The sequence below is a fragment of the Heliangelus exortis genome, chromosome 1, assembly GCF_036169615.1.
Source record: "Heliangelus exortis chromosome 1, bHelExo1.hap1, whole genome shotgun sequence".
Taxonomy (NCBI): domain Eukaryota; kingdom Metazoa; phylum Chordata; class Aves; order Apodiformes; family Trochilidae; genus Heliangelus; species Heliangelus exortis.
This window is the reverse complement of record NC_092422.1, coordinates 144,803,511-144,825,931: the sequence shown is the minus strand read 5'-3', so window position 1 is coordinate 144,825,931 and position 22,421 is coordinate 144,803,511. Positions and strand designations below refer to the sequence as shown.

At 41.1% G+C, this 22,421-nt stretch overlaps 1 protein-coding gene across 5 annotated transcripts; it reads right to left on the bottom strand.

The window, feature by feature from the left end:
• Positions 1-5,461: 5,461 nt before the first annotated feature.
• Positions 5,462-21,061, bottom strand: CSF2RB (colony stimulating factor 2 receptor subunit beta). Of its 5 annotated transcripts, XM_071729857.1 has the most exons (13): positions 20,908-21,061; positions 18,805-18,934; positions 16,606-16,790; positions 16,140-16,285; positions 14,746-14,917; positions 14,512-14,644; positions 14,249-14,409; positions 13,221-13,366; positions 12,944-13,118; positions 11,832-11,922; positions 11,476-11,545; positions 9,870-9,973; positions 5,462-9,560 (listed from the first exon to the last, which is right to left on the bottom strand). In XM_071729857.1, the coding sequence occupies exons 1-13, from the start codon at positions 20,975-20,977 to the stop codon at positions 8,381-8,383; spliced, it is 2,763 nt and encodes a 920-aa protein (XP_071585958.1). In that variant the 5' UTR covers positions 20,978-21,061; the 3' UTR covers positions 5,462-8,380. The 5 variants fall into 5 exon arrangements, with proteins under 5 accessions (XP_071585958.1, XP_071585934.1, XP_071585939.1 ...); XM_071729833.1 differs by having other exon boundaries at positions 14,249-14,644; XM_071729838.1 differs by lacking the exon at positions 20,908-21,061 and adding an exon at positions 20,470-20,523 and having other exon boundaries at positions 14,249-14,644.
• Between the last annotated feature and the right edge of the window lie 1,360 nt (positions 21,062-22,421).

Genomic DNA, 22,421 nt, shown 5'->3' with positions numbered 1-22,421 from the left:
GCAAAGCTTCGTAGATATATATAAAAAGCAGTGAGAAGATTTCCATGAAGTCAGTGATAATCTCTTCAGTACTACTGGGATGGGCTTTTTGACCACAAAGACTTTAACTAATCCTTTCAGAAAACACAGAATTATGAATTTACAAGACACCAAAAGACCATTTGTTAGTATCCCGAAGTTAAGTGTAACTTGGCCAAATGGATGGACAAGTCAAGCCTTTTAGGTTCAAGACAGGACATGAGGACGAAGTTAAACCATCCTGTAGACAACTGTGTGACTGTCTTGTCATGTCTGCAGGGGCCATCCATAGCCTCTCTCAGACTCAGTGGAAGTTCTGTCCAGTATCTGATGTCAGGGATTGCCATGCAGCAAAGGCTGATAGGTGTCTAAAGGTGTCTAAAGCAGGATGGGCTCCCTTTAGGACTACAAAAAGAAAAATACCACCTTCATTTCTGATAAAAATTAGATCGTGAACAAGTAAATAAAAACAGAGGCAAACATTTTACTGGAAAAGATGCATGTAATTGAAAAAATGGCACATACCATGAAGAATCTAGGCGTTCAGTGAGTAAGTGCTAAGGAAGGCCCAGTAGTTGTGTTTTATATGCAAACCACCAAGAAAGAAACAGCAGGCAAGAGGTCCTTTCAATCAGGAGGCTAAAAAAGTGGTCCTGTGCAGTAGCATTCTTAAATGTTCCTGGTTTTACACACTGTGTCAGATAACAGAGGCACAGTGAATGATTGATTACACTAGGGAATCACGGGAAAGGGAATTCTATTTATTAGTATCTGGTAAATTTTTGAAGCAGATTAAGTTTATGTAAGATGGGTTCTACCTAATCAAAATAGAATCAGGGCTGCTGACATCTATGATTGAATATGCTATGAGGGAATTTTAAAATGAAAACCAAGGAAAACATGCCAGATGTAGAAAGTAAATTGTTCAGATTGATATGTCTGTGTGGTCTGAAATCCCAGAAAGCCTGTGGCTTAGAAAAATGGATGGAATAGAAAGTAAGGGGGAAAATATAAAACCAAAGAAAAACAATAACCCAGGTAAGCAGAGCATATAAAGCAATGCAGCCAAATCAAGACAAATGGTCTAAGTATGTCTCTGCAAAGACTTTCCCTTAAAATATATTTTAAATGGCTGAAGCACTGGCAAATGCCTTCAAACAAACAAACAGACACTAAAAACCCCACAAATTGTAATAGGCACTGTGGAAGTTTGATGGAAAGAAGTTAATCTGTGGAGCACTAGTACATAAATATATATTTTGTAGAATGAAGAGTAGTTTGCATTCAACACATTAATGTCAAAGAAAGTAAAGTACAGTGTCAAACGGACTGTGAGTCAACAGTTCTGTGGCACTACAGAATTCCAATGACTGCAGAATTTTATTCCATGCTGAAAGGAACATTATGTTCTCAGTGTCATATTATCAATGACCTGACAAGAAGGAGGTGAGTGAAATCCAAAGATGACCCGAGTAACAGTGGGATAACCAAGTCATAATAGATTAGGTGAACACCACAGTCAACCACGATGAGACTATGTCTGCACTGGTGAACTAAACCAGGACAAGGAAAAGGTTTGAGCTCTGGAATGAGATCACAGACTCTGCTTCATCGCTAGCAAGTGCTTTGATGTGGCTTTTCTTCATGTCAATGAGTAAGGCAGGGAAAGTTTCCAATATGCAGTGTGGAAGAGGCCACCTTCTCCCACTGGAAAAAGATCTGGGATACATGAATCTTCATCACAATTCTATGTTGATTGCTCTTACAGCCTGGAAATGGACCTCTGTCTGGATCTAGTCACAGGTTCTATTTTTTTAGCTCCTATAAATGATTGCTTCTTGGAGCTATTTGTGAAAGCACCAGAAACAAACTGGTTTAGACCTGATTAATACACAAGTTATTGTGTATACTGGAAGTTAAAACAACAAAAGACACAGGTTTACTACAATACTGTTTTAAGGGCATACATAGAAAAAACAAGACTGTCAAAAATAAGACCGAGGAGCTGTTAAAAGGGTCAAATATTTGCCATGTCAAAGGGGATATTTAAAAAATCATTTAAGGACTCAAAAGTGAACCTAGCCCTTTTCTATGCCTACCCACTCTATAAAGATATGTTCTAAATGTTCTAAAAATTTAAATGAGGCAAGACATCTAGAGAAAAATCGTAACTTATACTGATCTTTTCCGACTAAATCTTTCAGTTTAATAAAACGTTATTACTTTCCTTACAAGCCTTGCATAACCTATATTCTTACTCAATTTATTTTTTGCGACAGAATCTGCAAAGGGCCCTAAAAATTCAATTGCCCATCAAGTCATTGTGGTAAATAATTGATGGCTTTAACAGGTTTCAAAATCAAAGAAAAAAAAGAAGTACCAAATGCCAGGTTTTGAGGAGTACCCAGAGAAGAAGTCAGGGAACTACTGACCTGTCAGGCTGGCATTTGTACAGGATAGATGATGCAAACAATAGAAAAAATAGAAATCTGAACAGAGAAAGTAGTAGAGTGAAATGTTCTGGGCAAGAGTTAACACAGCTTTTGTATGGAGTAGACATGGCTCATAAAGCTGGCAGAGTTCTTGGAAGAACTCCACAAGCAAAGAGATCCAGGGTTATCCAATTAGTATATTATACTTAGACATTTTAAAAGTTCGTTGAAGTGCCTCAAAAATGTCATTCCAAGAAATGAAGAGATAAAAGGAAGGTACCTATGTAGATTAAGTCAGTTAAGGCAGAAAAGAAATTAGATAAATTAATGATTAGTTTTCATTTTGGAGGAAAGTTTAAATGAGTTCTCCCAGGAATTTATAATATGCAATATAATTATAAATTATCCAGAAGACTAAGTGATGAGAGATCTCTCACCTGAGAGATCTGGATGAATGAGAACATCTCGAGTGCTCCAGTTTAACAACGATGAAGAAAACAGTAAGTTATTACATATAAATGGAGTATGAAATAATATTGGGTAATAGAAGCACAGATTCATAGAATGGTTTAGGTTGGAAGGGTTCAACCCCTCTGCAGGAACAGAGAATTTGCAGGAACAGAAATTTGCTCAAAGCCCCATCAAACATCACTTTGAACACTTCCCATGATGGGGCATCCACAGCTTTTCTGGGCAACCAGTTTCTGTGTCTCACCAGTCTTGTTGTAAAAAATTTTGTCCTTGCATGCAATCTAAATCTATAATCTTTCAGTTTAAAACCACTGTCTCTGTCACTGTAAGCCTTGGTAAAAAGTCTTTCTCTGTCTTTCTTATAAGCCTCCTTTATACAACGAAAGATACAGTGAGGTCTCCCCAGAGCCTTCTCTTCTCCGGGCTGAAACCCCCCAACTCCCTCAGGATGTCTTCATAGGAGAGGAGCTCCAGCCCTCTGATCATCTTCATGACCCTCCTCGGGACCTACTCCAACAGGTCCATGTCTTTTTTGTACTGGGGACCCTAGAACTGGACACAGTGCTCCAGGTGGGGTCTCATGAGAGTAGAGTAGAGGAAAAGAATCACCTCCCTCAACCTGCTGGCCACCCTTCTTCTGATGCAGCCCAGGATCTGGATGGCTTTCTAGGCTGCAGGCACACTTTGCCAGTTTGTATCTTATTTTTCATCCACCATTATAACACAAGTCTTTCTCTGCAGGGCTGATTTCAATCAATTAATCAATTCAGTGTTAACAAACACATAGAAATTCACGTAACAAAAAATTATTCTAACTATACAACAAGATCAAAGAACCTGTGAGAGCAGACAAATAATAATAGTAGTGGGAGAGTCTAATAAAATATTATAACTAATATAACATATTTCTTGAATATCATGTTCAGTTCTTGTTCTCTCACTACTGAAAGAGTAGAATAGAAAAGAATGGAGAAGAATACTCTGTAGAAACAGAAAGTACAGAAATGTTATCAGAAATATGGGGTCTACAAAAAGAGAGACTAGTGACTGTAGAATTCTAAAGCCTGGAAAAAGAAGCCACTGAGTGATGATTTGACAGAAGTTTGTGGCACCTCAGAAAGAAAGTGGTGATTAAGGAATAATATTTTATCACTTCTCCTAGAATGAGAACAAAGGAGCAACTTATCATGCAATTGGCACAAAATGAGTTCAGGAAAATGTGAGCGCTTTTTGTTTGAATGTTTTTATTTATAAGCAAATAGATTAATAATTTACTGCCAGACATTATGAAGCCAAAAGTTAAGTGGGTTTAGGAAAGGATTAGTTGAATCTCTAAGGTCAGAGCCATTAAGTACATATTATCTACAACAGCTTAGATGTATCGTCTGACTGAAGAAGGCTCTGGGCCAGATACCAGGTAAATTTATCAGTTAAGGATTTAATTATTTGCTGTACACATTTCCATGTTTACTACATTCTGGTTTTAAGCATTCACTGCAAATATTGGCAGTGACAGAATACTGTGCAAAATGGAACGATCATTCAGACCTGATGTGCTGGTTTTATGTTCCTATATTACAGTCTCTGCTGGAAGTAGAAGGGAAGAGTAGGTTGTCTAAGTGCTGAAACAGCATCATGAATCTATAATTTATCTGCAGTGAATGAAATAAACTCAAAAATGTGCATCTACATCCTATGTACCTCTGAATGCAGCAGAAGGACAAAGAGGTTACAAGTACAAGACTACAGCAGGTATGGAAGTACCCATCTCAAAAGTTTGCGATTTATGTGCATGCTGTGAACAAGGAGCTGAAAATAATTTTAAAAGGAGAATAGGTATAGCTATCTGATTGTTTCAGATAGCTTTACAACTTCTTTTCTAGACAAAAAGTAAATTTCCCTTCAACACAGAGGACTGTATGCTCCTCCACCAACAAACTGGGAAAGACACAATGAATCTACAAAGCTTTTCACAAAGAATCTTCAAAGCTTTTGATCTCAAGCCAGTTCACGTTGAGCAAGTTTTCAGGGAAGTCTGGGTCCACCCAGTGAATGCCACCGTGAAACATTCATTTCATATGAGGAGTTGTTAGGATCAAAGATGAAGCACACAGCATCCTGGCAGCCACTTGGAAGGACTTAAAAAGGGCCAAAGGAGGCATGAAGTCATTGCACTACTTACTCCCCACATAGAGGACTTGACACACAGGGTTTATTTGCATGGAAATTTCAGCTCTGTAGTGAGGGTAGAAAAAGCATATAAGGACTGAGGAGCAGAGGCAGAGATCATTCCTTGGAGTTGTAGGAGGATCAGACTGTGTGTACAATTGTGTTTGACTGAACACACAAGAAACTACCAAGGGACTGGCAGGATGAGTTTGGTTTGTTCTCCCTTACCCTGCAGAGATACGGGGTTCTCAGAAAATCTCCAGCTATTGCTGAGGCCTTGGGGGGCTTTCCATTGCAAACCATTCAGACTCATTTTCCCTCTTTACATAAAAGACAACCCCCAATCTAGCAGAAGCAGAACAACAGACTAGTTCAGCATGGATCTTTATTAGAATTATTCAGGTCACAATGTATTTACTACCTTAAACCCAAGAAAAATCAGGTAATACATTTCTGGTTGAGGAAGATTATGAGAAGGGAATAATAAACTGAGTATTTCAGAGCAACAAAGTGGAAAATGCCTGCTGTGAAAACACAGGCAGAATCTTTGATGTTTGAGCATACAGTAAAGAAAGAGTTCCCATGATTTCTTAACAGGATATTCAGTGTAAATAGAGTTGTAAAATGTAGTTTCCAGTGTTAATTGAGATGACTACCTTTTATTTTTTGACCACATAAGAAATATTGCTGAGTCATCACCCAGATATGCAATCTGAGGTTCTGGAACTTGCTTAGTGGGAAGTCCTAAGAGGACCATGTCATAACTGGCTCCTGAATCATCAGAATGATGACTCCTCTCCTGCATATCAGTTTCTAGGACTTGGCAAGGGAGCAAGCAACCTCCTTGTGCACAGTAACTTTGTGGTTCAAGCTAATGATCAGGAAGCTGAAAACCCAGGTCTCACAACAGCTTCTAAATCTTGGTCCACCAGGCCACAGAAATCTAAGATGCTTTTTTCCCATCCCTGAGTGCAGCTGTAGCTCATGCAGAAGAGAATGGAAGATTCATAGGATCATCAACACACAAAGTTTGTGGAAGCTTTGATTCTGTAACCCAGTAAGAAGCAGATTCCTACAAGTACAGCAGAGCTACAGGTTCTGATCCCTGCTTCCTGTGTTCACTATATATTTTATTTAATGATGCTCAGGTGGATACTGAACAAGTTGTCACTGGAGCATAAACTTGTTCTGCCCAAAACAATCACTATAGTCACAAAAAGAATACTACTGTTCAGCTCCCCTAGCCTGACCATGGCACGTTAATCTGCAAGTTCTAGGCTCCTGAAGTATCTTCAGGTCATGGTATCTGCTCTGAGGGGTAATACCAAGTGTTCTTGTATCTGTACATCTTGCCTTCAAAAGCAGCCTCTGCACATGCCCGGTGAAGGGCAGCAGGACAGAAGGAACAGATAGCTCTTAGAGGACTGATGACAATGCAAATGGGCTTCATCCAAAAGTCAGCTGAGCTGAGTAAAAGTTCTCCCACTCAGTATTTTTCTTGGTTATTAAAATCCCACTAATTCAAGGCACAGCAAGGTGATGTATATCTTAGATATGAATCCAGGTACTAAATTTGCAGATGAATCTGAATATCCCCTTTCAGTACCTGCCTAGATAGAGCACATTCATGCAGACTGGAAGAAATTACTTGTGCTGCTCCTAAAAGGCCAAGGGAGACACTAACAAAAAAATGCATTGATTACAAAGGGACTAAATAGAAAATCCCTTAAAGTGTTCATCAGTACTCTCTATCAGAGGTTGCAGCTGCTTGCCTTTTGCTGAAAAGAACATATAACTGAATTTGCACACCTTTTTGATTTAAAATGGCATTTATACAGATTTAATTCTGAGAAAACACGATGCATTCCACTGAATTTCTGAATCAGCACTCTCCCATTAACGCAGCAGAAATAATCAGCTGGCACATACACAAAATTCCTTCTCATTATCTCTGTCAAATAATATAGCAAAGTCAGGAGAAAACTCCCTACCTCAAAGGTGACATAGATGAACCTACAGAATTTGTTGAAGCTTGATCAGATGACCTAATAGTAATGTTGCAGCAACCAAAACTATCTTAACATATGAAAGGAAAGATGTATAGGAAGAAAGAATATTTTTTCTTAGTAAAAATTTTATATTTGAAAAAGAAACCTGTTTTTTTAGAGCTGTAAGCCCACCTTCTGTTCTGAAGCCAAAGCCTTTTACTGATCACAGAGTGGCAGCTCTGAACAAATGCTCTCACCTTGCGCCACTCTCTTTACAGCAGAACTGGTGACAAGTGGCTTCTCTTTCTCAATACATCTTATTAGTCAGAAAAAACTCAAACCACTAAGACTAAAATACATTGTTTGGATTAATTATATTATGCAAAAATAGTCATTTAACTTAAAAGAATATCATGTAGTTCTTTAATACTTATAAAGAGGAGACACTTGTGCACCTTCACAACATTTCTTGACTGTCATTTTCTGCTAGATGTCCCATTCCCTTCCTATTACTGCACCTTACAAGTCACTGGGTTTCCTTTCAGCAACGTATCTCCTTCCCTACAGCTCTCTACAGCCTACTTTATGTACCCCAGTAACATCACCTTCTTACTCTTAGAATATGTTGTGATACACTGGACCTTTACACTGAGAAAAGTTCACAGGACTTAAAAATCTCTTTTTCATTTTTTATTTACCCTTCTATTACTGTCTGGAATTTTTTCACCTTAGACAATACCTATTTCATGCCAGTATTGGAATGGTAGATATGAAAGCTCCTTGGTGACTCTCATCTATTTTACACAGAAATAAAAGTTCAACAAAATTGCTCTTAAGAATATAAGTTTTCTTTACAAGGTTTCCAAGCCAGTCGCCTGATAACATTTCACACTGTTAATTCTGTATTTCCTGCCATGAGTTTGTCCTTGGGCAACTTGGTATTCTTGCAAGGTGACTGTGATTTGTCTCAGGATCTTGAGGACACCAAACTGTTCATTGTGGATGAGCCAAAAATTTTGAAAAACGCCAAAGGGCAATATTTGGATTCTTTTTCATGCCAAATCTCTGAAGACCATTGAGAAGAATGCCGAGCTACTTCAATATACTTCATATATATATGAATATACAATACTGAATATTATTATACAGTATTGTATACAATACTTCAAGTCTTTCAATATGTTGGACTGGAGGTTATAAAAGAGAACTGGTGCTTGCTTGTTCCTAGGTTTGAAGGTTAATTTTCATCAGATAGTTGCAACCTCTTTCCTCTAGATTTGATATTCATTAATATCTGACCACTTAACAGATTTCTGTGATCCCCAAAGACTGCTGCCAGGAAAAGTAATCATCTGATTTCAGATTTTTGAAAAGCTGGATAGCCTGCATTTTTGATACATCCTTTTCCTTGACAGTGATGTATTCTTCATCAGACACAGGCTTCCTAGGTGTTGTCTTGCCTTCAGAAGGTTTCTTTATTTGATGATCTTCCTGACTGCTACCCATCTTTGCACTGGATTTTAGGCTGTGGAAGCAATAGTCACCAACCTGGCAGAGGAAAACTGGCTCAGTGCTGTCAGGGTTTAACACCACCAAGTTACCCTCTGACAAAGGCTGCTTTCTAGGAAGATCACCTCCCTTCTGTGAGATAGGCAAAGACATCTTTGTGGGTTCTGAATGTCCATGGACACCTAAGGGGACAGTAAGATAGTTTCCAAATGTATCCAGGTAAAATTCAGAAGAAGTTGGTCCTTGACCTGAAACTGGGACCACGACACCAGTTTCCCCAGGAGAAAACTCATGGCAAGAGTGGTCCTTTTCGGGCTGGGGCCCCTGTGAGTCACAAGGTAACTCCTCAGCAGTGACAAGAGACGGATGTGTGGAATCATTGGCTGATGGCAGCACCAGTTTCTCTGTGGTGATGTACTCCAAGGGGTGCTGCTGAGGAGACGTGATACAGCTGAGAGCTTTTGGAGATTTCTGCTCTTCCATTCTCACATTCTTTCCTTTCCCACAGGCAGGTGGGGTCAGTGAGACTCCTTCCTCACTGCCAAGGTGCTGAACCATTTCCTTCTGATCTGGGAGCAGAAAGGGCTGTTGAAGACCTGCTCCTTGCTGTTCTTGAGGGCAGTCTTCTTTTGGGAGGGTCACATACTGAAGGGAAACTGATTTCTCACGGGCTCCCACTGGATCGACTGCCAGGGCCTGATGTGTATCAGGCTGGGAAGACATCGTTGAGCTGTACAAGTAGGGACCATTGAAAGCAAAGCAAGGGATTGCTGTCTTAGGAGTAATACTTGCACCAATACTGTTTCTCCTTGAAACAGGAAAGGAACGCCCAGCAATCTGGCTGGAGCAGACAGCTGGGTTATGCTCTGGCTCATTTAAAGCATGGTATGAGTTCTGTAGGTCCAGTGCAACAGGAGAACCATCTGTCTTTGTAGCTTGCCCTTCAAGAAACTCTGCCAAAGTCTTCGTATGCCTGAATGTGGGATAATTAAAAGTTTCTCATGAGAGATATTATTGTGGTAAACATTAAACTGATAATAAACTTAGTTGAAAACACACATAGATACACACAGGGTTAGAAGGAATCTTCCTTGGAGAAGCAGACTAACCAAGATAGCAAAAAAAAAAAAAAAAAAAAAAAAAAAAAAAAAAAGCATTCCTTTCTCAAAAGCAGCCTGTACAGTTTTTTTAGTGACAAAACATTAGACTATATCCTGTCATGACTCAGGGAGCAATTTGAGACCATAATCCACATTGTTACTATAATCTGCTGTTCACTCACCTGTCCTCAACTTGGAGGAAGCTAGCCTGCTCCATCTTCTCTGGAAGGTTGCATTTGTTGAAGTCCATCTGGCTGCTTGTTGGCCAGTTTCCTAAATGTACTTTCTGAAAATAAAAAAAAAAAAAAAAGGCAGACATGACAAAATAGCAGTGTCTCTCTGGGAGTAGGATCAAGAACTATACGAATAAAAGAGACTACAGCTTCTGGCAATAGGGGTAGAGCTTCCCTAAGTGACCAGATGATGCATTCTGTCCTCCAGATGATGATTACTTCAAACTTGTATTCCCTTACCACTGACCTACCTACAAGTGCTTTTTATTTGTGAACAGAGAAGAAGAGGGGGGAGATGCGATGCTGGGTGGCTGTCTTGGCCACAGTGGTTGTAGAATGGTTGAGTTTACAATTTTAAGTCATGAAAAAAAAGGACAGTGGAGTTGCTACCTGTGATTTCACGAGAGCAAACTTCAAGCTATTCAGGGAGGTACTTTGTAGTGTTCCCTGGGAATCTGCTTTTGAGGACTTGAGGGTCTATGAATGTTGGTCATTCTTTAAGAATCACCTTTTAAAAGCACAGCATCAGCCAACTCCAGTGTGTCATAAGTCAACCAAGCAGGGTAGACAACTTGGCTGAACAGGGAACTCTTTCTGAAGTTCAAGAGGAAAAAGAAATTACAAGCTCTCGGGAAACAAGGTCAGGCTTTGCAGGAAGATTACAGAGTCATGGTTCTTATGCTCAGGGAGAAAACATAAAACACCAAAGCTTAGTTACAGTAGAACCTGACTAGTGTCGTATCAAGCAAGAAGAGCTTTTCTACATGTGGTAGTAGCAAGAGCCAGTCTAGGCAAAATATTAGAGGTTGCCTAGGTAGGTTGTGGATGCCCCCTCCCTGGAAGTGTTTAAGGCCAGGTTGGATGAAGCCTTGTGCAATCCAGTCAAGTGGGAGGTATCCCTGTCTCTGCATCAGGGTTGGATATTTATTTTTTTTAAGGTCCTTTCCAACCCAAACCATTCTATGATTCTATGGTCACTTCACTGGGTGAAGAAAAAGCAGAGACATTAAGTGTGTTTTTTGCCTCACTCTTTCATAATATCAGGCTCTCTGGTACCTTAAAACAGAGGATCATGAATGTGGGGACAGTGAGTTTCCACCTGTGAATTCTGCTTGAAAGGACCAGATGTATCAGATGAATATTCACAAGGACATGGGGCCTGATGGGATTCACCTGAGAATACTGGAGGAGGTAACAGATGTTATGGCAGGACCTCTCTTGATCATCTACCAAAAGTCTTCAGAGCCTGGGGAAGTCCCTGCTGCCTGGGTGCTAGTCAATGTTAGGACATGAGGTTATTTCTGCCAGTTAAAATTTTGAAGTATTGAAAATTTTCTAGATTGATTTCAAGCACACTTTCTTACTGATGAGCTGCTAGTATCAATGTAAGAACTTAGTTACGTTGAATACAACCAAATTGATCCTAAAAGTGAGGAAAAAACTAACGAAAAATACCTGCTCAATGTGGACTAGGAGACAAGAGCTCTTAACATTACTGAAAATCCATAAAAGGAGAGAGAAATAATGAACCCTTCAAGGTACGGTTCCTTCTCACCTGCAGGTAGCTCTGGATCAGGAGACTCTTGCTGGGGTTTGGAATCTTTTCCTCCCACATTTGCTTCCTCCTGCAACAACAACACAGAGTTTCAGGACTTGCTTTCTCAGTTTGGCTGCAGCCAGAAAGCCCCACACCCTGTGCTGCTCATCACAGGGAAGCATCACCAAGGCCCTGGCACACCACTGCCCCTCCTTCATCTTGCACACTCACTCACAAGGCTGCACATTGCACACCAGGGCTCATCTGCTCAGGAACCTCTCTCTCTCTTAGGGGACAAGCAGTGCCATAGCCTTTATGTCACCCACAGGCCCAACATGCTGCTACATCTTCTAAACCTCACAGCACAAGCCTACCTGAGGAAATACTTATAGCTGCAGTAAGCAGCCATTAGCAAAGTGAGGATGAGAATTGGCAGCATCATTGGGAGAAGCACTGGTGGCAGAACTGGAACAGAGAAGAGAGAGATAGGTATCAGCCTGCTGAGTGTTTGCTTCTTGTAACAGGTTTTTCGCTCTGGTCACTCTTCATGAGTTTTTCACTCTGGTCACTCTTCATGCAAGCAGATCAGGTGGCATGACACAGGTTAGGATCATGAGGCCTTCAAACTGTTGGATACATTCCAAAGTGACAGAGATCAAACACAGCCTGAACAGCTTACCGACCAAAGGAGTTCATAGTTTCTTTTACTGAAGTTTTTTTTTAAATTTTTACTGACATCAGAGTACATAATTTATGCTAATAAAAGATGGTTAGGTACCTTTCTCCACCATGAACAACAGGCATGTCTTCAGGCATCTTAGGTCACCTTACTGTGCAGATTCCTGAAAAGATGAGGTCTCAGAGATTTGCTAAGACCTTCCTCTGCTAATGGCCACAAGTGATCGCCAACAATGGACCAATTTCATCCAGAGTACACTCATCAAAATTTTCCTGCTGTCTTACCACTACAAGCTTCCTCAGGACAATTAATGTAAAATCATATTACTCTGGGCACAAGACAGTCCTGATATCATAGATTTTGCCTGCAAGTCTAGAAGAAACAACACCATGTACATCTTCCCATCTCCAGTAGACTCTGCTGTGTGGTTTATGCAGCCCTTTAGTCACTGTGCAAATTTAAAACCATGGTGGCTTATATTCTGTCTTCGGGAAACAAGGATGATCTTCTGGGCAAGATCTTAGCTTGATTGTCCTCGTGGAAGCCTTTACTGTTGGTTGTAGTCACCTTGTGAAGGGAAGTAGGAAAGAACCATAAAAGGTCATTCCTGCTCACCTCTTCCGTTAGCATTGCTGCTGAACTGCAAGGATGCCCACACAACAGCTGCCTTGTTAAGCAACCCTACAGCTCACTCATAGCTGGGACCAAACCTCAGCTCTAGCTGAGAAAAATGTTATTTTTCAGTAGAGGCATTTCAGCCATTAACAGTCCACTACACCGTATAGAAGAATCCTACAAGAAAAGTACCATTCTCTGTCTTCCAAGTGAACTCCTCACTCCATTCACTCCAAGGTCCCTCATAATCCAGAGGTGTATTCACCCTTGCACGCATTTTCCCCCTGTATTCTGTAGATGATGCCAGCATCTGCAGGGTGAAGATGAAGGGAGGTTCATCATTGCTGATATGTAATTTCTGGAGAGTCTGAGGAAAAGAAAGAAGCACAAATGACAGAGGTGAGAGGAACTGTCTTCCCATTTGCCCAGCAAAGAGAAATCCGTGACTCCTGCACTTCCTAAGACTTACCTTTTCGTATTGGTTGTTTTTCCAGTACTCGACTTCATATCTCTGTGTTATGAAGCTATATGCCAAAGTATGTTTTATCCACCTCAGTTCATACTCTCGGTTCTCTGTCATTGTTACTGACACATTTGCAGGTGGCAGCACCTTAACTGAAAGACACAGAATATCTCAGAGGACTCACTGGTCCAGCATGCCCTTTTACCACTGTGAGCAGTCTCCAGAGACTGCAGTATAAAAAAGTTTTGGCTTTTTAAAACTTCTTAATTCCCTGCATCTTCCTTTTCTAGTCAAACACAATAAAGCAGTAGACCATTAAATAATAGAAAATCCGTATCTGCTAATATTGACAGCACTCCCCATATATGGAAAAGAAGTAAAGCAATATTTGAAACATCTGTACTGGTTCACCACATTCCCAGAGATGTTCAGCTTCCCAGAGATATTTCAGATATCCCCAGAGATATTACCTTATATTTTCACCCACTGCACAGCTCTAACAGCTCTAACAGCTTTAATCTGTGTAAAGCAGTACCAATACCTCCAGATACATGCAAGTCAAGATGATCCACCTGGCATGTCTACAGAGAAGTCCTACCTCAGCCAGTGTTCCAGGAGCCACTGCACAAACCTACAAGAGCTCCCCTGGCTTCTTAAGAAGTCACATAGTGATTTCTCCCCACAGACACATCTCACCACAGCTCCCTGTCACCCGGGACACCCATGACGATCAGTCACAGAGAAGTCAGAGATCACTCACTGAGGAGCTCTGGGTCACAATTTATGCACAGCACTTTCCACCACTGCCACCTTCCTCAGAGTAACACGTGCCACTGAGGAAGTCCACACCTAAAAGCCACCTCCCCCAGACCTCTGATTGATGCAGCATCCAGTTCCTTTATCCATCAGTCCTCACCTCGTCCTCTTCTCACACACTTTTCCTCACCACTGCTGTCCTCAGCCCCACTTACCCATCCAGGCATCTCTCCAAGAAACAAAGAAGAGAAGTAAGAAACAACACAACCAGAACTCACTGTTCTTGTAAGCTTCAATGAGTTTCTCCTCTGTCTTGGCCCGGACAGACACATGATACTGGCTCTGACTGGTGGAGTTGCTCACAGGGATCTCACAGCTCTGGACTACATACAGGCTGTTGGGCAAAGCCTTCTCATGTAGAGAAGAGCACTCCTCTTCTCTGAGGGGAGAAAAATAGGTTGAACTGAGATCAGAGGGAATGGGACCGAGCAGAAGCTCCATGGGAGAGGTGCAGCTACACTGCCACGGGCAGAGCACGTACACTGATGCTGGAGTGGCCCGGAAGAACAGCCCAAAGAGGACAGAGGTGACGATTGCTTTCCTCACTTCCCAGCTGCACGTCAGGCTATCTGCACCATTGAAGAGGCAGCGAAGGTTCCTGGGCTGAAGGCCTCCTACAGAAAAGATGAGGGCAAGCCAAGCCACAGGAAAGGTCTGGCTTCTCAGCCAGCACTTCCAGCCCTGCATGGCCCCACTCCATTTAACATTATGTTACCTTCAGGGGTCTTCCACGACACCTCCGTGCTCCACTCGCTGTACTGCCCAGAGAAGCCACTGTCCCTCCCCGGCCTGGCTCGCAGACGGGCAACGTAGCTGCTCCCCGGGACAAGGTCCTTGTGACTGAGATGGCAACGTGTGGTGTTGGAGAGAAAGAGCGAGACAGCTTTCTGTTGTGGGGGGAAAGGAGGGGGAGAGAGGGGGGAGTAAATTGGGGAACTGGGAATGGAGAAGAAGGGTGGAGACGAGGCAGGGAAAGAGTGAGGGGAGGTGATGCTAGGCCACTTCTCCCAGTAGTCCCACGTATGTGGTGGTCAATGCACGTGTGCAGCACCCCTTGCTCCCATGCTAAAAGGGATTCAGCATGCATGATGCAAAGAAGAGAGAGGCACAGGCACTGTCAGGCAGAATCTACTCCAGCAGGTGGGACAGCTGCTGTAGCTTGCAGCGCTCTGGTTATCTTCAGTGCCAGCTGCACAATTTCACCACACTGCTCAGTGTAGAACTTTGCAGGAATCTGGCCAGGATACCTCTCTTAAAAATTAAAGAACAGGCTGACAGATACAGAACAGAAACATCTGCAGATGTAAGGGAAAGGTAGGGTAAAGGCTATGGATTCCTAAAAACTAAAAGAAAGAGCAAAGCAAACCTCATCACTCTCTGCAACTACCTGAAAGGAGGTTGCAGCCAGGTGGGGGTTGGTCTCTTTTCCCAGGCAGCTATCAGCAAGACAAGAGGGCACGGTCTCAAGTTGTGCCAGGGGAGGTTTAGGTTGGACATTAGAAAGAATTTCTTTACTGAGAGGGTGATCAGACATTGGAATGGGCTGCCCAAGGAAGTGGTGGATTCTCTGTCCCTGGAGATATTTAAAAAGAGACTGGATGTGGCACTCAGTGCCATGGTCTGGTAACTGCAGCGGTAGTGGATCAAGGGTTGGACTTGATGATCTCAGAGGTCCCTTCCAACCCAGCTGATTCTATGATTCTATGATTCTATGATTCTATGATTCTATGTTTCTGAAAGGAGGAGCAGCCTCAAATGTATTTCACCATTTTCCCACAAGCGCCCACAGGTTCCTGTTGGAACATGATTTAAATCCATCTGGGAGGGATTCAGGGCAAAATAAATTCCAATTGAAACCCGAGTGTAGAGGAGGTTTAATTGGAGAACAGATCTTTACATTAATTTCACGACAAATGGTATTTCACTGGGCAATTCACTTGCAAGCACAAAGAAAGCCCCTTCTGCCTGGCCTGAAAAAACATTTGTTACATCTTCTCATAGTGCCTGAGAACAGGAAGGCCATTCATTTGCACAACTTTTACCACAGGCCCTCAACCACCCAAAAGTTGTGCAGCCCAAACTGGGGCAGCCCGGCTCCTCTGCTCTTACCTCCCAGGACTCCCACTCCCGCTTGTAAGTGACTTCATATTCCAGGGCATTGCCCAGCCCTTGGCTTCCATCAGCTGCTTTCCAGGTTAGCAAGAAATCTCCTGAAATCAAGCTGACTGAGAGGTTTTGAGGTGGGAGGGTCTGAACTGGAAGATAAAGGTGCAGCCCATGAGAGGAGATAGTTGAGGAGAGGCACATGAAGAGAGGAAGAAAATGCCTAGGTCAGCTTCCCCATTTCTGGAGCATCTTATCCTTGCCACACCAAGTATATTCTGCTTGAGTCCCCTTTGCAGGTCCAACTGGTCCCAGAAACTTGACTTCTTCTCTCCCTGACCCATCCTCTCAATGTGGAACTCTGGCACTTTTCACAATAAAAGTGAAATTCATTTCCTGACTGAATGGCATATACATTATCAAAGATCCCTAAAATTCATTGGAAAATGTGAATTTCGTGCTTAATACTTACCATTTTGGAAAAGATCAACATTTAGTTCTGCTTGAAGAATCTTGTTAGGTTTGAAGCTGTAAATATCATCTACCCCTATTCCAAAACTGTCTGTAGTATTGTGACAAACCCAGAGCACATAGGAGTCTGGAGTCTCATGTAAGTCATTTTCTGTCTGGCGTCTGCAAAGCATCTCTTTATTCTCCCTGTGTACAGAGAAAGCAGTCCATAAAGACATGATTTGGAGACCTATAGCTAATGCAAAATAAAATGCCCAAAACCAGTTTCATCCCACTCTACTTTATTTCATAAATCTATAATTTACTCGGACACTTATATCCTTGTCTCACTATATTTATCAGTCCTGTTTTGCATCAGTTAATATAACAAATATGTTGAACATCAGAATTTTTGTCAAATGCCTTCCTATTTCAAAATCAAGCAGCAGAATGTTATGTTTTGACACCAGTCTATTTTTGTTAGTTTTCAACCTAATTCTGCACAATCTCCTATCTTTTATGTCAGAAACAGTATGATGGAAAATAATGTTGTGGAAATGCATCTTCTACTCAGAGTGAAAGGCAGAAAAGTTTCTGATGATCCTGAGCTTCCTGAAGACATTCATTTTGCAGTCCCAGTAAGATGCTTAAAAATATTTCTCCAACCAAAATTTATTTCTGTATCCTTAGTAGTTCTGTTCTGCCCACGGTCCTTAGATATTCATTAAAGATTTTATCCAGAATGTTAATCATCCTTTTAGATAGCCTTTCTCCAGGCCAAAGAGCATAATGAAATTAGAATCAATATTTTAAACTAGACAGGAGAGGATAAGCTTTGTGTGCTTGATGCAGCCTGAGCTGCTGGAGAGATGTGTTCTTCTTTTTGTACCCTCTGGAATTTTGTTTGTGCTTTTGGCTTCATGCCCAGTATATTATATTGTTCCAGTTCAGATGAGAAATATTAAGATGCAAATATCTAAAGCCAAATACTGTATCCCAGAATAAGATGGTGTCTCCTAGCCAACTATATGTCAGCAAGCATTATTCAGCCCTATTGTTATTTTTAAAAGCTGGGTATTATCAAGTAAACCAAGGGTATTCCTGAAGTATGGGTGAGACTGACCATATGTGTGTGTGTGTGTGTACCCTTAAGCAAAAGAGTCAGCCCAAGGGATATTAAGTTCTGAAAGATATTTCTGTCTGTTCACCAGCATTACTTTACCATTTGGGATTTAGTCAGTTATTCTTCATCTATGAGCTGACTTTATTTAATTATTATTTAATCTTTGGCCACTTTGGTTTCAGCTATGTGACTGCCCACACTTAATACCTGCTTGTCCAATTAGTTCATTTCAGTCATGTTTTCTGTGTGATCCACACACTCCATCATATAACAGTGTTCCAGAAAATCCCCCAAAGGCCCAAGTAATTTTATATCCTCTTTTCCCAGGAGTATTAGCTTTAAGGTCATGTTCCAAAGACCTTCCCCTGATTTCAGCTGCCTGTAGGTCTATTAATTCTCTCTTCTTTATTATGAAATCAAGAGTACTTTTGCTTTTCTTTCCTTTCTGTAACCCCAGACTCTAATTCATTTTCTTCTCAGCTTTCCAGCTTTGACTTCTCTCCCTTGACTATTCCTCCTTTTTGTTCTTTCTTATCCTCACAACTGATCCAATCTGGTGACTCAGTTTGGTTTTCATAAGGAAACATGTAACAGAAAGATATTGTCAGAAACAGACCAGTATCTCTGGGAGGAAAAGTGATAGCACAGATGAACTCACCAGTCTTCTCTGCCTCACAAACACACAGCTTATACATGTTTTTCAGAAGTTATCAAGCCCATACTCTCAGTGATATTCCTAGATGTACAACATAACAGAGGGAACATCTCCTCCCTTTTATATTTATGAAAAACACTCAGGCTCAAACTTGTTCTGACACCACCGTCTTCTCCACCTCAGTAGTAGCAACCTATATGCCCCATCTTCTTTCATGCCTGTGATCACACAACAAAATTATGGGAAGATAATTGTAAAAGAAAAATAACTCTGGTAGCACACCTTAGTAATTCCTCTTTACCTTGAAGAGGCCTCAGAATCGGGCACAACTTTTACTTCAGCCCAGTGACAGAAAGAGATGGTCATGCTTTCTGAAAACCTGATTGCTGCTCCCCAGGACTCCCTTTGGACTTTCATCCTCACAGCACATTTCAGGTACTTACATTATAATATTATCCCTTTGGTAAAGAATCATACCAACGAGGGCATGAGCCTCGGAATGCTCCATCCAAGTGCATGTCAGCTGTGAGTAGTAGTCATTGTAGCAGTTCAGGCTCTGCATAGGGACGCTCTCTGAGAAAAAAAAAAAAAAAAAAAAAAAAAGAAAAAAAAAGATGTAGTAGTTACAAATGCAAATAGTGAGAGATAACATCAGGTACAGTGATTCTGCCAACAGAATGGGGCAGGCATTGATAACAGTAATCTCGTAATCTCTTCATGGCCCCAGAAAATGGGTCTCAGAGAAAATATGTACAGAGTTGTGGCCATTCTGCGTATCTCCACTAAACACAAAGTGCCCAAACAAAGCTACAAGTCACAACAGTGTGAGTGAGACCTTTGTGCCTGCAAGGCACATAGTTCTAGCCAAGGTACCACTTTTCCAACACTGACTGTTTCCAGGGATTAACAGATACCATGGTCTGTAGGCACATCATAGAGTGTTACTGTATGGAACTTCTTTGCCACTAACCTCCTAATGAAGCTAATAATACTAGGAAGCTATTTTTAAAAGTTAGATGATCTGGGAATAATCTTGTTATAACTCAGAAGAATGCCCAGACTAATTTGTTGGAACTAGATCTATGAACCAGAAATGGCCAGACCTTTCATCAGAGCTAACTTTTGGTTTGATTTGGTTTTTTTTTGACCTCACAACTGTGAAGTGGGAAAATACAGGTGGCAGCATGCAAAGATGAGTGTGCCCTCTCAGATATTTTTTTCTGGATGAGAACTACTATTGGCTTTGTTGAGGGGCTTTTTAGAGGAAAAAACATCAGAAAAGCACGATGATGTCTGAGCTAGCAGGCATAAGAAGGACCTTACTTTGATTTTCTGTGAAAAACCAGTACAAAGTAAGTTCTATGGCATTCCTTGCATAACAATAAAACGGAACATGCCTCATAGGAAGAGGTGGTCTGAAAGGGCTAAAGTTTGGAATGCCAAGAGATGAGTCTGACGTACAATGTAAGTACATTTTCTTTCAGAGAACTCAAAGGGAGATGTTCTGTAATTGACACTGGCTCAGGTGCATAACTCCCCCGGATACTGGGGCATCAGGCATTGGCATGTGTCTTGGAAAAGGTAGATTTCTGACACCTTCTGAAAACACTTGTATTCTAATATGTTTAGGATGGGTACACTCTTAGTCTTGATGCAGACATGGGGCACTGGGTGATATAAGGAGACACTTCCCATTCCTAGCTTTGTTAAATCAAGTTAGATTAAAGGGAAGAGAAGAAAGAGAGATAGAGAAAAGAAAGGGCAAGAAAGAAAAGAAGGAAAAGAAATAAATTTAAAACAAAAAAAAAGAGAGGAAAGAGAGGAAGAAAGAGAGAAAAAAAGTAAAGGAAAGGGAAAAGGAAAGGGAAAAGGAAAGGAAAGGGAAGGCAAGGGAAGGCAAGGAAAGGAAAAGGAAAGGAAAAGGAAAGGCAAGGCAAGGAAAGGCAAGAAAAGGAAAGGCAAGGAAAGGAAAAGGAAAGGCAAGGAAAGGAAAAGGCAAGGCAAGGAAAGGCAAGGTAAGGCAAGGCAAGGACCTCTCATTTCTTCAGAAGAGGAAAGACAACAAACACAAAAACACAAGCAGTGCATATGTCAGATGGTCTCTTTACCTGTTAGCAATTCCACAAGAAGTAAATCAGGTCATCTGGATGCTACTGTTAGTAGCCCATACATCCTCATCTTGTATCTGTCCATTTGTCTCTACCCCTTTAAACTATGATCACAGTCCTTCATTTTCCTGTTTTCCCTATCAGGATCTAATCCTCCCTTGTATTCACTTATTAAACAGTTAGTTTGTTCAGCTCATTCCTTTATCCAGCATTTCACCTGTCCATACCACCTCCATACAGCTGATTTTTCTGCACACGCATCTTCTACACACTGCTTTTGCTCAAGATCTGTGTTGTCCTACAGCACAGAAGATGGTGGCAGAACGAAGCAGAAGAGCAAACAGAAAATGAGGAAGAGCATTAGCTGAAGGAAAGAGACAGATGCAAAAAGTTGGGCAGTAATGGAAGGATAAAAGAGAATATAAGTTTTAAACTCACCTCGAACAGCTGGGACACTGAAGACCAAATACAGATTCAGTAGAAGGATGAAAATTTCTTTCATGTTCATACTGTACTCTGTTCACAAACTTGATGCTAATTCAGAAGATAATTGTTTTCATTGCCTACTGGCTACCGTCTGACTTTGCCTTTTGTGGAGCTTCTTGTTTTCAGTTCACATAAAGAGAAGTAAAACTGAATTAGGGAACTTCTCTAAGCTTCATGTTGGCGTGACATTCAGAAAGAACTTCTGCCAAGTATTCATTGTAGGACAAAGTCTTTGTCTTCTTATTGTGTGAGCTTGCAATATTAGCAAAGAAATAAGAAGCAAATGCACATTCCTAAGCAAGTGCAGGGACTAATTTATCTGAGTAGCAAGAAGAAACAATTATAATCTGTGGAGAGAACTCAGCCTTCAAATTCAGTGATCCTTATCTTCATGCTCAAATCTTTCATAATGCACTGTAACAGTGTTCTGTTTTTACTTTTTCTTCAAAATATGATCCCCATCCACATAGCTCCTGGGAGCTGTTGAATTTCCATATTCATTCACTTACAGAATTCTCTTCTATGTGCTACTTCTCCTGTGGTTCTCCAAACAAGTTGCAAAATGTAGAAATAATACCAACTAAACTATTTTTCAAAACTTGATGTTGTTGTTGCTGTGACTGTTGAGATTGAGAGTAGATTGGGTGATTCAAAGACCACAGACCATATGGTTCAATACTGGAATTCAAGTTCTTTTGGCAATCTCTCCTTGCTTTCTCAAAAGTATAATAAATTGACCTACTCAAGTATGTCACAGAGCTGATACTCTTTTCTACTTTAGGGGAGCACAGAAAAAACTCCTTTTAAATTCTCACTGATTTTCAGATTCCTGAATGCCACCTCCTTCATCTTGTTACACCAGAAACAGCTGGCTGAGCCCTTAAGTAATCATTAAAGCTAAGGAATCCCTTAACAACTCATAAGCCATTGGGTTTGAGCAGATTCTCTGCCATTTTGCTTTCCCTGGAGAGGAAGCAGTTCCCTTACCTGGACCCAGAGGTGTTTGTGATGCAGATGATCCAGCCTGAGAGGTGACTCTCCCTGCACAGCCTCCCCCCACAGCATCAGAATATTCTGATGCAGAAGACAAAAACCCCACACTTCCCTAGAACAGGAGACAAGAGGTATAAACCAGCCAGAGGATTTTCTTGGCATGTAAGTCTTCAAAATAAGTGCTATCTCTTCTATGGACCTCAAATGTCACTTTCCAAGAAGCAGACCACATCCTTTCAAGAGAAGTCTGTGTAATTGTTTGTAAAATAGGAAGTCTGTGCTATTTTAGCCCCCAAAACACCTACTTAGATGGGACCTTTTGACAGGGAAGGGAGGGGAAGGAAGATTATCATTGCCTGTCTGCATGTTCTACTACTACTACTACTGCTTCCACCTCTGTAACCTTTCAATTTGAGTAATATCTTTTAAAGGAAGTTTTATTAATTTCTACATCAAATAATAGTAAATTATGA